This window comes from Thyridium curvatum, assembly GCF_004353045.1.
Source record: "Thyridium curvatum strain D216 chromosome Unknown NODE_7_length_750237_cov_83.650653, whole genome shotgun sequence".
In the NCBI taxonomy this organism is placed as follows: domain Eukaryota; kingdom Fungi; phylum Ascomycota; class Sordariomycetes; order Thyridiales; family Thyridiaceae; genus Thyridium; species Thyridium curvatum.
The window spans coordinates 409,619-424,329 of NW_022156762.1; the positions used below are offsets into that span (position 1 = coordinate 409,619).

General features: G+C 53.3%; 3 protein-coding genes across 3 annotated transcripts; all 3 read left to right on the forward strand.

The window, feature by feature from the left end:
• Positions 1-2,376: 2,376 nt before the first annotated feature.
• On the forward strand, positions 2,377-10,149 carry E0L32_001848 (uncharacterized protein; the record flags this gene model as incomplete). The annotated part of the gene is made up of 5 exons (XM_031135972.1): positions 2,377-2,415; positions 2,477-2,964; positions 3,057-7,860; positions 7,941-8,644; positions 8,748-10,149. 5 exons carry the CDS (start codon positions 2,377-2,379, stop codon positions 10,147-10,149), a joined length of 7,437 nt encoding a protein of 2,478 aa, XP_030989984.1.
• A 559-nt stretch (positions 10,150-10,708) lies between these two features.
• Positions 10,709-11,122, forward strand: E0L32_001849 (uncharacterized protein; the record flags this gene model as incomplete). Its single annotated transcript, XM_031135973.1, has 1 exon — positions 10,709-11,122. One exon carries the CDS (start codon positions 10,709-10,711, stop codon positions 11,120-11,122), a length of 414 nt encoding a protein of 137 aa, XP_030989985.1.
• A 582-nt stretch (positions 11,123-11,704) lies between these two features.
• Positions 11,705-13,672, forward strand: E0L32_001850 (uncharacterized protein; the record flags this gene model as incomplete). Its single annotated transcript, XM_031135974.1, has 5 exons — positions 11,705-11,795; positions 11,858-12,000; positions 12,086-12,279; positions 13,067-13,465; positions 13,507-13,672. The coding sequence occupies 5 exons, from the start codon at positions 11,705-11,707 to the stop codon at positions 13,670-13,672; spliced, it is 993 nt and encodes a 330-aa protein (XP_030989986.1).
• Between the last annotated feature and the right edge of the window lie 1,039 nt (positions 13,673-14,711).

Genomic DNA, 14,711 nt, shown 5'->3' on the forward strand with positions numbered 1-14,711 from the left:
CTTCTCTTCAACGAAATTTCTCACACGGTCCTTATAGCCGCTGAATGGCTTGAGCCTCTCCGGGGAGTTTATTGCAGGTCTCTGGGCGAGATTTTCGCCGTCGTCTCGGCGAAGGACCGCATCTGGCCTTCGTTTGATGGACAGACTCTGCAGGCTTGGAGGCAGGCAACCATCTGCTCGCTCGTGCTCGGATTGCGGATGCCGTAGAGTCGTGAGACGCGTCCTTAGCTGTCGATTATGTGCTCTTTGATGGCGTCAATTGCGTCGTACCACTCGAGATCTTCTCTCTGCGTATTAATTGGGCAAGAATCGATCGCGAAGCAGATATGCTCCCCACCGTGAGGGACAATCTCCTGCAATGCGGGATCTAGAAGTCCCATGAAGTATACACGTGCAGGGGGGCCATTATCTTGTGCTGGCCCTATGAACAACAAACACCCTGCGCCGAGACACAGTGAGCCAAGATATTAGAGACTGTCGAAACAGATCCTCGTATTACACACCCACAGCAAGCGCTGCAGAGTGATGTGCCATGGTTTTGGAAATACCTGACCGCAGGTTCTGCCAGGGTGAACGTCATCTCGTTTGGGCTCTGCAATGTCCCCGTTGTGAGTTTGAACGTCGCTGGGCAACTCTCGAATATCTCTTTGAGCGGACCGGCGCGGCTGAGGCTCCACGAGTGTCAAAGTCTGGCGATGTCGAAGTCATCCAAGGGAACTCGTTCGTCCAGCCAGGTATTGAGGATCACTCTGTCCCGGAGCAATGTTGGTGAAGGCGTTGCTGTCTGCCTCCACTGGGATATTCTGCAAGAATAAGACCGTGTGCGCACGCCAGCTCAGACTGTTTTCGTTCCGGATGCCATAGTCCTATCTGATTGCCGAGTCCCCAAGCCCACACATTGGGTTTTTGGAAGTGATGATGGTTCGAAAGTCATCTGTGCAAGGTTCTAGATGTGTGATGGAAGACAAGGGACCACGAGCTGCCACTCTGCTGCGACCAGACCAGGCAGCTCACATCCCTGGAGTCAACTGGCAAAAGAGATGGCGAGTCCTCGGCGGTTGAGGCTGTGTTCATGACCACTGTTTGGGCATAGGTATTGCCTAGGAGGAGGAGGGCTTGCTGGCAATAGAAGTTTGAGATGTTTTGTAACTTAAGGTTGCTTTCTAAGTCGAGGATGCGATGGATTGGTTCCGAAGATCAGGATGTGATCAGCTGCCAGGAGAACTGGCGAATGTGCGGATCTAGGCCATCACTGAATAGATCCTGGTGAGTAGCCATTCTACTGTAGGCCGCATCACAGACCATTGGCTCCGATCCTGAACTGCTGGAATTGCTGGTTGTCCATCCCAGTCCTCGGATGACTTCTTGACTGCCTGCCTACATCCCCCACTTTCACCTCCTAACCTTGATCTAATAACCGAGTTAAGGACAATTAAGAGGTATCAATGACTTTGAATCCACTCGCAAAGCAGGACAAACTTATAAACATAGACAGATATCTCTCTCTCTCTCTCTCTCTCTCTCTCTCTCTCTACCCGCCCATCCACCTAGGACGCTTGCTCAGTGGTCTATAAGCGAGTGCTATGAGTAGAAAAAGGCACACTAAGCAGCACCTGCAAAGCAAAATTAGACACGGACGGCCACTGGGGGATCAGAGCTCTCTGGTTTGCGCGATGTGACTCTCGTGGAGGCGGTGAGAGCCAACCCACAATTCCGTTTCACCACCCCGCACAAGGCACAAGTCGAGATGCCCACGATGCTGCTTTGGGTCACAATTCTCGACAGATGCATCGACGGTGTACTTGTTCCCCTCGGTACAGATACCGTAGAGTCCCCACGAATGCAATTTATTATCCTGAGATACCGCTACCTAGGCAGTGGGCCCAAACTGGGAATGCTCTGTTCAATGGCGGGTCATTGCCAAGAAATGGTTTGCGGGAGTGTGCATCTTGGGCCAATTGACTTTGAATCCCCTTGCGGATTCGACTTCTATGAGCTGGTATTGTTCGAAACTGAGAGGAAACACCATGTTAGGTAATGCCTGTCCCCAAAAGTGAGCGTTACAACGTGACCTCTGGGCGTTGGAGACGCTGATGTAAGATGCCGCTTCGTCAAAGGCTCACAGTCTCGCGGCGCCAACGCTATGGCACTTGGCATGCTGATGTGAGATGGACGATTGGCTGGGGGACGGCGTGAGAACAACGGGAGCACAGAGGGACGGGAGAGCTGAATGTCCATATAAGAACCTTAATTCTCCCGATAACTACTCTGATCGTGTACTACTGCCTAGCATCCCTGGCTGCTCAAGCCTACACTATATACACCTTGTCCCTGTTGTTCTTCTGCCCTTTTGAACCTAACCGCTCTCCTGTCATCATGGCCCCCTACTTGGACGACTTGACACAAATGCCACAGGTGAGTCCTACCAGAAAGCACAAAATGCCTTTTCACAAACCCCTAAGCCGGCTGTAAATAGAACGACCATGGCCACTGCACCGTGCCAGAGGCAGCGTGTAACTGCAAGACCATGGCGGACCCGATCGCCATCTGTGGCATGGCGTTGAGGTTGCCCGGAGGAATCGCAACCCCGGATCAGTTCTGGGAGTTCCTCGTGAATAAGAGGGATGCAAGGAGCTTGATCCCCGACTCTAGATTCAAGGCAGGAAGTTTCTATTCCAAATCAGGGAAGACGGGCCACTTGAGAACCCAACATGGCTACTTCCTGGACGATTCTATGCTCGGAACTCTTGACACTACCTTCTTTAGTATGTCCCGGCCCGAGGTTGAGCGACTGGATCCCCAGCAACGACTACTGCTGGAAATTACGCGTGAGTGCTTTGACAGCGCGGGAGAAACGGCATATCGAGGCAGGGCAATTGGCACCTACATCGGATCATTTGGAGAAGACTGGCAGGAAATCATGTCTAAAGATGAAGAAGTAGTTGGTCAGTTCAAGATTACTGGGTAAGTTGGACTCTCCTGCCTCGAAAAAGCCAAAGATCCCCCGATCCCCCCCCTCGCTTCTGCTTCCCCAGGCACTCACACTACCATTTCAGGTACGGCGACTTTGTCCTTTCCAACAGACTAGCGTACGAGTATGATCTCAGAGGCCCAAGCATGACCATCCGGACCGGCTGTTCCGCGGCTCTAGTCGGTCTCCACGAGGCTTGCCTTGCTATCCAGAACGGCGACTGCAGCGCAGCACTTGTTGGCGGAGTGAACCTGATCATGGCCCCTGGGCTGTACATTAGCATGTCGGATCAAGCTGTACTTTCGCCGAACGGCAGCTGTCGTACATTTGATGCTTCCGCGGATGGCTACGCCCGTGCCGAGGGTGTCAACATGATTTATATTAAGAAACTTAGCGAGGCCACTCGAGATGGTAATCCCGTCCGGGCCATCATCCGCGGCACCGCTGCCAATGCTGATGGCAAGACTCCTAGCCTGACTATGCCAAGCGCCGAGAGTCATGAAGCCATGATCAGACGAGCATATCAGGCGGCCGGCCTAGCCGACATCGCCGAGACTGCGTTTGTGGAATGTCACGGCACGGGAACCCCGACGGGAGACCCTATAGAAACTGGCACAATAGCAAAGCTTTTCGGCGACGCAGGCGTCTTCATAGGGGGGTGCAAACCCAATGTCGGTCATTCTGAAGGAGCGTCTGGGATCACCTCGCTTATCAAGGCAGTTCTCGCCCTGGAACATCGTGAAATACCACCCAACATCAAGTTTGAAAAGCCGAACCCCAGGATCCCCTTCTTTGAGAAGAAGTTGACAGTGCCACTGGACCGCACGCCATGGCCTGCGGGTAGAAAGCCAAGGGTTTCCGTCAACTCCTTCGGCATAGGTGGTTCGAACGCGCATGCCATTATTGACTCGGCGACTGATTTTGTTGAAGTTCGATCTGTTGCCCAGGCTCCCACACCCCCTATGAGTCCACAACTGCTCGTCTTCTCCGCCAACACCCCTGAGTCCTTAGCAAGCGAGACCGTCAACCACCGGGCATATATTGAAAAGAATCCAAGTCCAAGTACTGTGAGGGATGTAGCCTACACCCTGGGCTCTCGGCGAGCCCACTTACCATACCGAGCGTTTTCTCTCGTTGGAAGCGGTGTAGAAGGAAACATTTCGCCCGCGGTGAAAATGTCAAAGAGCACTCCAGATCTAGTTCTCGTTTTCACGGGCCAGGGGGCGCAGTGGCCCGAAATGGGCGTCGAGCTATTGAGAAACAGCAAATCTTTCCGCGAATCAATCAGTACCATGGACAGCATTCTCAAGTCCCTGCCGAACCCCCCTGCGTGGACAATTCTGGAGGAAATGACCAAACCCGCAGAGTCAAGTAGGCTGCACAATGCCACCATCTCGCAACCGGTCTGCACAGCGGTTCAATTAGCGCTGGTCGATACGCTTTTTGATCTCGGGGTCCAACCTTTTGCCGTTGTCGGCCACTCATCGGGAGAGATGGCCGCTGCATACGCTGCCGGGAAGCTGACTCTGAGCGAGGCCGTCATTGCTGCATACTTCCGGGGTGAAGCGTCTGGCTCGTCGTCCAGGCCGGGTCTAATGGCCGCGATTGGCATGGGCTGGCAAGACACAGTCGAATTCCTGATACCGGGAGTTGTCATTGCTTGCGAGAACTCGCCGTCTAGTGTCACGATATCGGGGGATTGTGACCAGGTTGAGAAGATGATAGAGAGCATACAACGAGCCAAGCCGGATACGCTTGCGCGCAAACTGAAGGTGGACAAGGCATACCACTCCCACCACGTGCGAGAGATTGGGGAATCGCTGTTTGAGAAGTCGTGTCCGTATATCAGAAGCACCCCCGACGCACCGAAGTCAGAGATATTCTCGACAGTAACTGGGAAACGTCTTCGCTCAACGCAACCAACAGATGCGGCATACTGGGGGTTGAACCTTGAATCACCTGTCCTCTTTCGAACTGCCGTCGCGAATCTTGTGGAATACCATAAACAGAGGTCAAACGGTCTGGTATTTCTTGAAGTCGGGCCCCATTCCGCCCTCGCAGGACCTCTACGTCAGACTTTGGCCCAGGCATCTGTTACCTGCCCCTATTCGTCCTGTCTGGTTCGTGGGAAGAACGGTAACCAAACCTTTTTGACGGCGCTTGGTCACCTCTGGCAGCAGGGCATCCAGATCGATTTCAAACGTCTAACAAACCGAGACGGCAGCGCCAGAGCAGTCGCCGATCTGCCTACCTATGCCTGGCATCATGATCATCCAATACTCTTTGGATCCCGCATCACGCAAGAATGGCGACAGCGCAGATTCCCAAGGCACGAACTGCTTGGGTCCCGCGTACGGGAAAGCAGTGATGACGATCCGCTATTTCGCAATGTTCTGCTCCTTGAGCGTGTTCCCTGGATCAGAGACCACAATATCCATGGCGATGTTATTTTCCCCTGTGCGGCATATGTCGGTATGGCCGGCGAAGCGGTCAGGCAGGTGTCAACGGGGCAATTTGCCGGATTCTCCATGCGCAATGTGGTTATTCACATGGCTATGGTTCTCGGCGAGTCGGCGTCCACCGAGATAGTAACGAACCTGCGGAGGGAGCGTTTGACTGACAGTCTGGATGGCACTTGGTGGGAGTTCACCATCAGCTCCTACAACGGGTCATCGTGGACGAGGCACTGCTCCGGCAAAGTCTGCCCTCGCAGTTCTGCCACAGAGGATACCGCCCAGCCGAGAAGCTACCCTCGCAAGATCCAGGCCTCCAAATGGTACAATACCCTGCGCAAGGTTGGCGCTAACTATGGGGAGCAGTTCCAGGGGCTAGCGAGCGTAGAATGCTCGACCGAAGGGCACATCGCGCGAGCCAAAGCGTTACACACGGCACTGGATGACGAGGTTTTCTATCCCCTCCATCCCACGAAGATAGATTTCTTCCTGCAACTTTTTAGCGTCGCCTCCGCCAAGGGTCTCGGCCATAGGCTGGACAAGATGACAGTGCCGACTTTTATCGGCGGTCTTGACATCACCGTCAGCAGCGACGAGCTTGATATGGTCGTTTCAGCGGAGAGAACACCGCGCGGGCTGATTTCCGGTAGTGGCTGGGCCGTTGACAGGCACTGTCGTGTCGTTTTGTCTATGACAGACACCAAACTCAGTCCCTTGGAAGGGGACGCCGCCGGTGGCGATCGACACGCTGCTGCCCGCATTTTCTGGCATCCAGATATATGCTTTTCCGACCTAACCACCTTGGTTCGACCGCATCCCGAACAGGAACGAGTCTTGAGGCTCACAGAGGAAATGCATTTGCTCTGCGTGCGAGAAGCTATGCTCCGGCTCAGAGCCATCAAACCGACGATGCCACATCTGAGGAGCTTTCATGACTGGCTAAGAATACAGCCGGAACCTAGAGACGCGCTTGACCTGCAAAGCGTGGCCGATCAGCTTTCAAGATCGGCTTTCGCCCCCTTTGCAGTGGCCATGAAGCAGATTCTTGATAACGTTGTCCCCATCTTCAAAGGCGAAGTTGAGCCGCTCGAAGTCCTCCTGCCAAACAACACACTTACGAACCTTTACGACTCGATGAATCTCGGCGACCGACGGCCCCTTTTCCAATCCCTAGGTCACGCCAACCCGGGTATGCGGATCTTGGAGATCGGTGCAGGCACGGGGGGCACAACAAATAAGATCCTGCATTGGCTGCAGAGTGATGTAGCAAACGACTACATGTATTCGCAATATGTCTATACGGATATCTCCGCTGGATTCTTTGCCGCCGCTCAGGAGCGTTTCCGGGACCATCCCCGCGTGTCTTTCCAGACACTTGACATCTCCAAGGATCCCCTGGGACAAGGATTCGAGGCTGGCACCTTTGATCTTGTCATTGCCGCGAACGTGCTCCACGCCACGCCAAGCATTGCGAAGACCCTGGTCAACGCGAGAAAGCTCCTGCGGCCGGATGGCAGGCTCTACATGGAAGAGCTTTGCTGCGATATCAAAGCCATAAACTTCATCATGGGCGTTCTTCCGGGGTGGTGGCTTGGTGCGCAAGACGGAAGGGCGGATGAGCCGTACGTTTCTCCCGAGCGCTGGGATCTGGCTCTTCGGGAGGCCGGCTTCGCGGGTCTGGAGAAAACTGCCCTGGATTGCCCTGCTCCGAACCACCTTCTGGCGTATCTCACCGCACGTCCCAGGACAGAGGAGCGCCGGAGAGAGATCACTGTGGTATACGATGAAGATTCGCAAGGGATCGCCGACTCTGTTCGTGATAGGCTGATGGTGAAGGGCTTTGATGTGTTTTTGCGTGACCTCAAGGCGGCGCCAACAATCAATGGCGATGTCCTCTGCGTGTTTGACATCAACAGGCCCTTCTTCGACGAGATATCAGAGGAGGCATTCCTGGCCTTCAGAGAGCTGGCTACGTGCGTTTCCAGGACTGGCCATGGTATTTTCTGGCTCTCCAAGCTATCGCAAGTCAGGTGTGTTGACCCGAGATGGGGTCAAGTGATAGGCACAGCAAGGAGCCTCCGGAACGAGCTTAGCATGGACTTTTCGACTTGCGAGATCGACAACGTAGACGATCACACATTGGAAAAAGCCATCGCGGTCTTTGAGAAATTTCAAAGACGTCGGGCAACGGAGCACATCCGGCCAGAGTACGAGTATGCTATCAGAGATGGCGTCGTATTGATTCCTCGGCTGCTGCCCGTATCTGTCCACGCCGAAATGGGCAAGGAAGACGATGACGCCTTGCACCCGCAACTTGGCCTTGTTGTTGGGCAACACGGACGTCTGGACACACTGAGTTGGACAACGAGAAAGAGGCGCAAACTTGTTGGCGACGAGGTCGCTCTCGAGGTCAAGGCTGTCGGCATGAATTTCAAGGTGCGTTTCAGAGTTGCACGGCTCCGGCGGCGCAAAACTATAAGGATAGAACACTGACCGTGACATTTACTATGCGTCAGGACGTCTTGATTGCCATGGGCATTGTCGACTCTAACTCCTTGGACAGCCTTGGCCTGGAAGCGAGCGGAGTCATCCGAGAGGTTGGGCCGGGTTGCTGTGACCTCAGCCGAGGAGACCGTGTTCTTGTCTTTGGAGGGCAGTGCTTCTCGACAGAGCTTGTAATCACATCCCAACTCTGCGTCAAGATGCCAGATGGTCTCTCGTTTGAGGATGGCGCGACAATGCCCTGCGTCTTTTCAACTGTCATTCACGGACTGCTGGACGTGGGCAACCTGGAGGCCGGCCAAACCGTCCTGGTTCACTCGGCATGCGGAGGCGTCGGGCTAGCAGCGATCCAGATTTGCCAAATGATCGGCGCTGAAGTGTTCTGCACTGTCTCTAGCAAAAGAAAGATCGAGTACCTGACGAGCACCTTTGGGATCCCGGGGGACCATATTTTCAACTCACGCGACGCTTCTTTCTTGCCCGATGTCATGAAGGCCACCGGCAATCGGGGTGTAGACGTAGTACTCAACTCCCTCTCTGGTGCTCTGCTTCATGCTTCTTGGGATTGCGTGGCAGTCTTTGGCAAGATGATCGAGATAGGCAAACGTGACCTCATTGGCAATGGCAAGCTGGCATTGAACGTCTTTGAGTTGAACCGGAGCTATCATGGGGTCGACCTGGGTCATGTCATTGAGAATAGGCCAAGGGCCGGCCATAGGTATGTCGCCCCAAGTCATTTGTGCGATCTCCATTGTACCTCTCTTCTTCTCCCTTGGCAACCGAGCCTTCTTCCGCTCTTTCCCTCTTAACAAAGAATACAGGCTTCTGGAGAGAATTGTCCGCCTTTACGAAGAAGGCCATATCCATCCCCTCCGGCCGATTCAGACGTTTACGGCCGATGCGGTGGAGTCGTGCTTCCGGTATATGCAAAAGGGGGAGCACATTGGTAAAATTGTCGTGACAATGAACACCAGCGATGGAAGGCCCCTCAAATCATCTTCCTCGGCCGCGGAGCTAAGCTTCCCTAGCGACGCTTCTTACCTTTTAGTTGGCGGCCTCGGAGGTCTGGGCAGGACGGTCTCTACTTGGATGGTTGAGCGAGGCGCCAGGCACCTCGTGTATCTTTCACGCCGGGCTGGTCAGTCAACGAGGGATCACGAGTTTTTCGAGGAGCTCAGGTGCCAGGGATGCACCGCTACAGCAGTCCAAGGCTCCGTGTCTGAGCTGAGCGATGTTGAGAGGGCCGTGGCTGCAGCGAGGAAACCGCTGCGGGGGATTCTCAACATGTCGATGTTGTTGCAGGATGAAGCCTTCAGTCGAATGACGTTCAGAGAATGGACGGCTGCGGTCACCCCAAAAGTGCGTGGCACTTGGAACCTGCACAAGGCGTCTCTCTCACAGCAGCAACAGCAGCAGCATGGCCCGCTCGATTTCTTCCTCTTGTTCAGCTCTATCTCTGGTGTCATGGGCCAGCCAGGACAGGCTAACTATGCTGGGGCTAATACCTTTCTGGACGCATTTGTCCAGTATCGACAAAGTCTAGGCTTGTGCGCAGCGGCCGTTGATATTGGGGCTATGCTGGACCACGGCTATATCGCAGAGAACCCGATCTTGCTGGAGCGCCTCACATCTCAAGGGAACTATGGGATCCGAATCCCCGAGCTCCTTGACGCTCTCTCGACGGTCGTGAACGCAAAGGTGCCCAGGGCGGATCAGTTGCACAGCTTTGTCAGTGCATCGCAGTTGGTCATCGGCCTGCGCAGCACAACGAGTCTCTCTGACCCAACGAATCGTGTCGTCTGGAAGCGGGATCGCCGCATGGCTTACTACCATGGCCGTGGCCAGAGCACCGGGTCAAGCGAAGCCGCGAGCAAGACAGGAGCCTCTGACGAACTGGCATTGTTCGTCCGGGCTGCAGTCGGCAATCCCGACCTTCTCCGGGGGGCGGGTGCCGCAGACTTCGTAGCACGTCAGCTGGCACTCCAGCTCTTCCGCCTCCTCCTCAAGCCCGTGGAGGACGGAGAAGAGGTGAATGTAAACATTTCGCTGCAGGACGCGGGGCTGGATAGCCTACTTGCAGTCGAGATGCGTAGCTGGTGGAAGACGGTTCTCGGGTTTGACATTAGCGTGCTCGAGATGCTGGGATCGGGAACGATCATGGCGCTTGGGGACAAAGCACTGCGAGGCTTGCGCGAGAAGCTGGAGCGAGGGCTGGACGCATGATCGACGTAGACTATTAATTACGCCCAACGCTGAGAGCGGTGGGCCGCCCAACATCGAACAACGAACCTCGGAGACTTCTCGCACATTTTTGTTGGTAGAATAGCAGCCGTCGGTGAGCAATGCACCAATCATTCCGCTTCGCTTGGCCGTGCTCTCGTCTTGCTGCAGGTCAAAGGGCGCGCGCGTGTCACTCAGAGTCACGAGACTTCGTGGAAGGGCGTCACCGGGTGCTGTCTGTCCTCTCGCCACCACGCCCTTCCTTGCTTGCTCCTTGTGTTACCGGGCCAATCGACTCGTATCAGATAGGTACTTAGTTCCTTAGAAGAGAGATAGAGAGAAGGAGAGATAAAGAGAGGGGGGGTAGAGTGTCCTCGCGGTTTCATCTTTTCATCTTGAATGTTTAATAATTATTTCGTCTCCTGGCCCGCTCGCCCACCACCCCAGATAATCATCCGTCCTCTTCTCTTTTCTTTGCTACCTCCTCCCCTATCTATCTACCTGGCGAAGCGAATCAATTGAACTCAGCCCTTGCGGACTTTGCGTCTCCCGCTCTCGCGACATGGCGTCCATCAAAGACGAGCTCCCCGCCCCCGCAGCACTCTCCAACGATTTGACGGCGACCTGCCACTGTGGCCGAGTCCGCGTCAAGATTCCCCAAAAACCAACAAAGCTAAATCAGTGCCACTGCACTGTCTGCTACAAGTATGGTGCCATGTGGGCTTACTATGAGCCGGCCCAAATCTCAGTTTCCGTGGACCAAGGCGGCGAGGTCGTCAGCTACGGGCGCCAGGACATGGGAGAGAATCGCGTCCCGCATAATGTCTTCAATTTTTGTGGCCATTGCGGCTGTGTGACGCACTGGTCCCGTCTTCCGGGCTACAAGGGCAGGGCCAGCAACAAGATGGGGGTCAACTGCCGCATGCTTCCCGAGAAGGCGATTGAGGGCATCGCGAGAGAGATCAGCTATTGCTAAGGCGCCTCTTGTCCTTGCCGAGAAGAAACAGACGGAAGAAGATGAAGAAGTCTGGAAGGCGTGCGAGACACGCAAGTCGGTCAACACTAGAAATAGATAATACTTGCAATAACCAACCCCTATCTCGACACCTGCACATGCTCGCAACACCAGCTCCCGCAACAGTTATCGGGCTAGATTGAGCCCTTCTCAAGCCCTTTGTAGTCTAGGCCGTCGGTGATGTCCCGTTGGTGAACCGGCATGACCCCGCGGGAGGAGGAGGAGGAGGAGGAGGAGGAGGAGGAGGAGGTAGCGCATATGGTTTTCCGAGAATCATTATTGTCCTCACCAAGCCAAGTCACGGCCTCCAACAACCCCCAGACACCGTCTAGTATTAAAACGAGCCAACCCCGGTCGAGAAGTCGAGTCGCCCACGCAGCAGAACTACCGCATTCCTACATCATTTCCCGTTGCCAAGTACACCGTCTTGTTGCGCTTTTGCGAAACGGGGCTTAGCATACCAAACTTGGCACTGAACCAACAGGTTCTCTACTACCTAGTTATAGACCAAACAAGAGGACATATCCTTTCTCCGTTCGCCAAATGTCTGAAGACCGAGTGACGGGCCACGAGCGCATCGACTACGATTTTGTGCACGAGAAGCTAAGCTACGACGCAGGAGTCTACTATCAGCGTGAGTCTGTCTCATCCTTCTCGCTGTCATTAGACGGACCACATCACTGACAGGGTCCACAGCTTGTGTCAAGGTCTCTCTCTACTTCAAGAAACTGCCCAACGTCTCCTGGGAGCACTTTTCCAAGCATTGGGCCACAGTACATGCAGACATCACTGTTTCGTCAGAAACATTCAAGGAGCACGGTTGTCTGCGCTATGTACAGGTATGTATATGCCTAGTAGTCTCGATGCTATAGCCGTGCCGTTGAAAGCAATATGTCCGGAGCTTAAAATGCGCCTTCTGTATAGCATCACCAAAGTGCCGAAGACAAGGAATGGGTGAAGAAATGCGGCCATAGCCTTCTCGATTATGACGGCTGCACCTCGCTCTGGTTCAAAACCTGGGAAGCCTACTATGGTTTCCTGCACAGCCCCGGTTATAAAAAGATCGGCCCTGACTGCGCATACTTTCTCGACACATCCACCATCGTTGTTTTTGCAGGGTACGTCTATCTCTCCAACACACACATCTTGGCGACCCAAGCTTCAGCATCCCACTGACCTGTCTGCGCGGCTGCAATACAGTCATGATGTCATTATATTTGGGAAGGCTGCCCCCGGAGTCGATGATCGGGATGGGGTGACAGAAGGGTAAACTGGAGGGAGCTCGTCACCATTGTTGCTTTTGCGCAAAATGCTCATGGACTTACGTCCTGTAGGTATCATGGTGCGTCTATGCATCATAGGAATATTATTAACAATGTAATTGATATGCAATTAGTCCTGGCGGCGCCTAATGAGAAGGACTGGGCCCTCCATCCAAATATCCATATACGCATACATTATAACCACCAACGCCTGCAAGGGGTTCCGTAGTAATTTCAAAGGATAAGAAAAGGCACAATTGGAGGGGAGGCTGAGACAGAATTTAAACCACAGGTGAATGATGCTGTATCATATAATGGGGCTCTTACTGTCTGGCCCTAATAGGACCTTCCCTATAAAGATGAATTTAGACAGTTACAGCTGGCAACTTAGGAAGCAAGGCTCAGTACAATCTCAATACAGCTTCAGTGGGACCCTAAGGACTCACCCCCAGCCTGTATTAAAAAGGGGGGTCTGATTTCTTTTTGCTTAAACCTCAACCCAACTTCACTACCTTCTACTACAATCGATCTACAAGGCTCACATCTAGCTGGGCTTTACACTAAGCCAGGGCCATCTCCAGATAAACAAAGGAGCTTTCTTCTATTTGGCTTCTTCCTGAGTAGCTGGTCAGGCTTCAATAAGGGCTCACCTCGACATCATCAAACCAGCATTATCAGATCAACCCATCAATGGAGCCATGAGCTCTATCTTCGGAGATCAGTCTTCAGCTCCTCAGCCTGAAGCTGCAAATGAGCCGGCTCCGGCTCCCTGCTCAGGTGTACAGAATTCAATCTTCGGAGAGGGACCTTCTCCTGCTGAGCCCAAGCCCAAGAATAAACCAGCCCCAGTCCTCACAACAAACAAGGCTACGGCCGAGCCCCGACCCGACAAGTTCAACTTTAACAACGAGCCCTTCATCCTCAATCTATTCTGTCACCTTAGAAATGACGATGTCAATCTCATCATCAGACGCAACCAGGGGGGCACCGCGAACAAGACCATCAAGTCAGCCAGGAACAGGCTGCGACTTTCTGAGACCTGGTACAAGGCTCACATAACTCTGAGGGCCAGCTGAATCGAAGTTACTGGCTTGATCTCAACCTGAAGCCACCACAGCCCGCTCCAGTCGAGGAAGTCGTGGCCGCTTGTATTTTGGAGGCGATCAGTGTGCCCAAGGCAAAGCATGAGATTGAGAACCTCATCCAAACCAGTGCCCTTCGCTTCCTCTTACAGCCCCTCCTGAGCTGAGATCTTCTGGTACTCGGGCTGATCTTGAGGCTGGTCATGGTGAATCTCAGCCCACTCAGGACTTAGAGTAGAAGAGTAGTGGATTTGGAGTCCTTCAGGACATTTACAGGCCGGATTTTGCAGGCACCAGGTTGGTACTTGAAAACCTATTACTGTTCTACTTTAAGCTTTAAGGAAGCTAAGATATACTATAGCCAGCCTTAAGGTCAGCTTAAATGCTAGAAGATTTCAGCTTAGGAGGGGCCCTGAGTGAGATAATCTGTAATTAAAGTACATAAGGTCAGTTAAGTCTTAAGAGAAGTAATATAATAGTAATTGGCTCTATATATACCTAGGTAGGTTATACTTCCATTTTAAGTAGAATAGACTTTTTAGCTTCTTAGATTTAGATTATCACATTGCAATCCAATCTAATGAAAATGTCAGGGATTATACTGTATCACTCAAGGTGACCATGTATTCAATGTGAACTACAACTCACTCGATTCCGCGCTACCTAAGGGCTCGTGATCCGCATAGGTCGTGTTGCGACTATGAGATTCTAAGCACTCTCGGGCTCCAACCTGCCGCCTCTTTTTTTTTCTTGTCCTTCCCTCTTCCTCTTGTATCCATGCACTGTTCGCTGTTGGTAGTAAGTAAGGCGTCTTTTCATCTCGCCTCCAGCTGACCTTGTCCTCAGCTCACTACTACCCGTGGATACAAAACCCCATCGCGTCCGAATCCCTGCCATCTCACATCTCTCCCATCACCCAGGATACCTGGTAGAGACTCGGACAGTCTCGCATCCCGTGGTTCTTGAATCCTACGAACCCCCCGACTCGATCTCTCTGGACAGGTGAGTATTCTCCCCTACCTCTGTTCACATAGACAGAGATATTAAATGAATTGATACCAATTTGACTCCGAGCAGAAACGTACCGTCCCACTCCGTCTCCCTCACATGTTAGGCCTATAGACGCGGACAAGGATGACCGACGCAGCTCCACTGTATTATTAATATGACCCATCAGCCAGAAACCTGACGGGGAGTGGTCTGTCC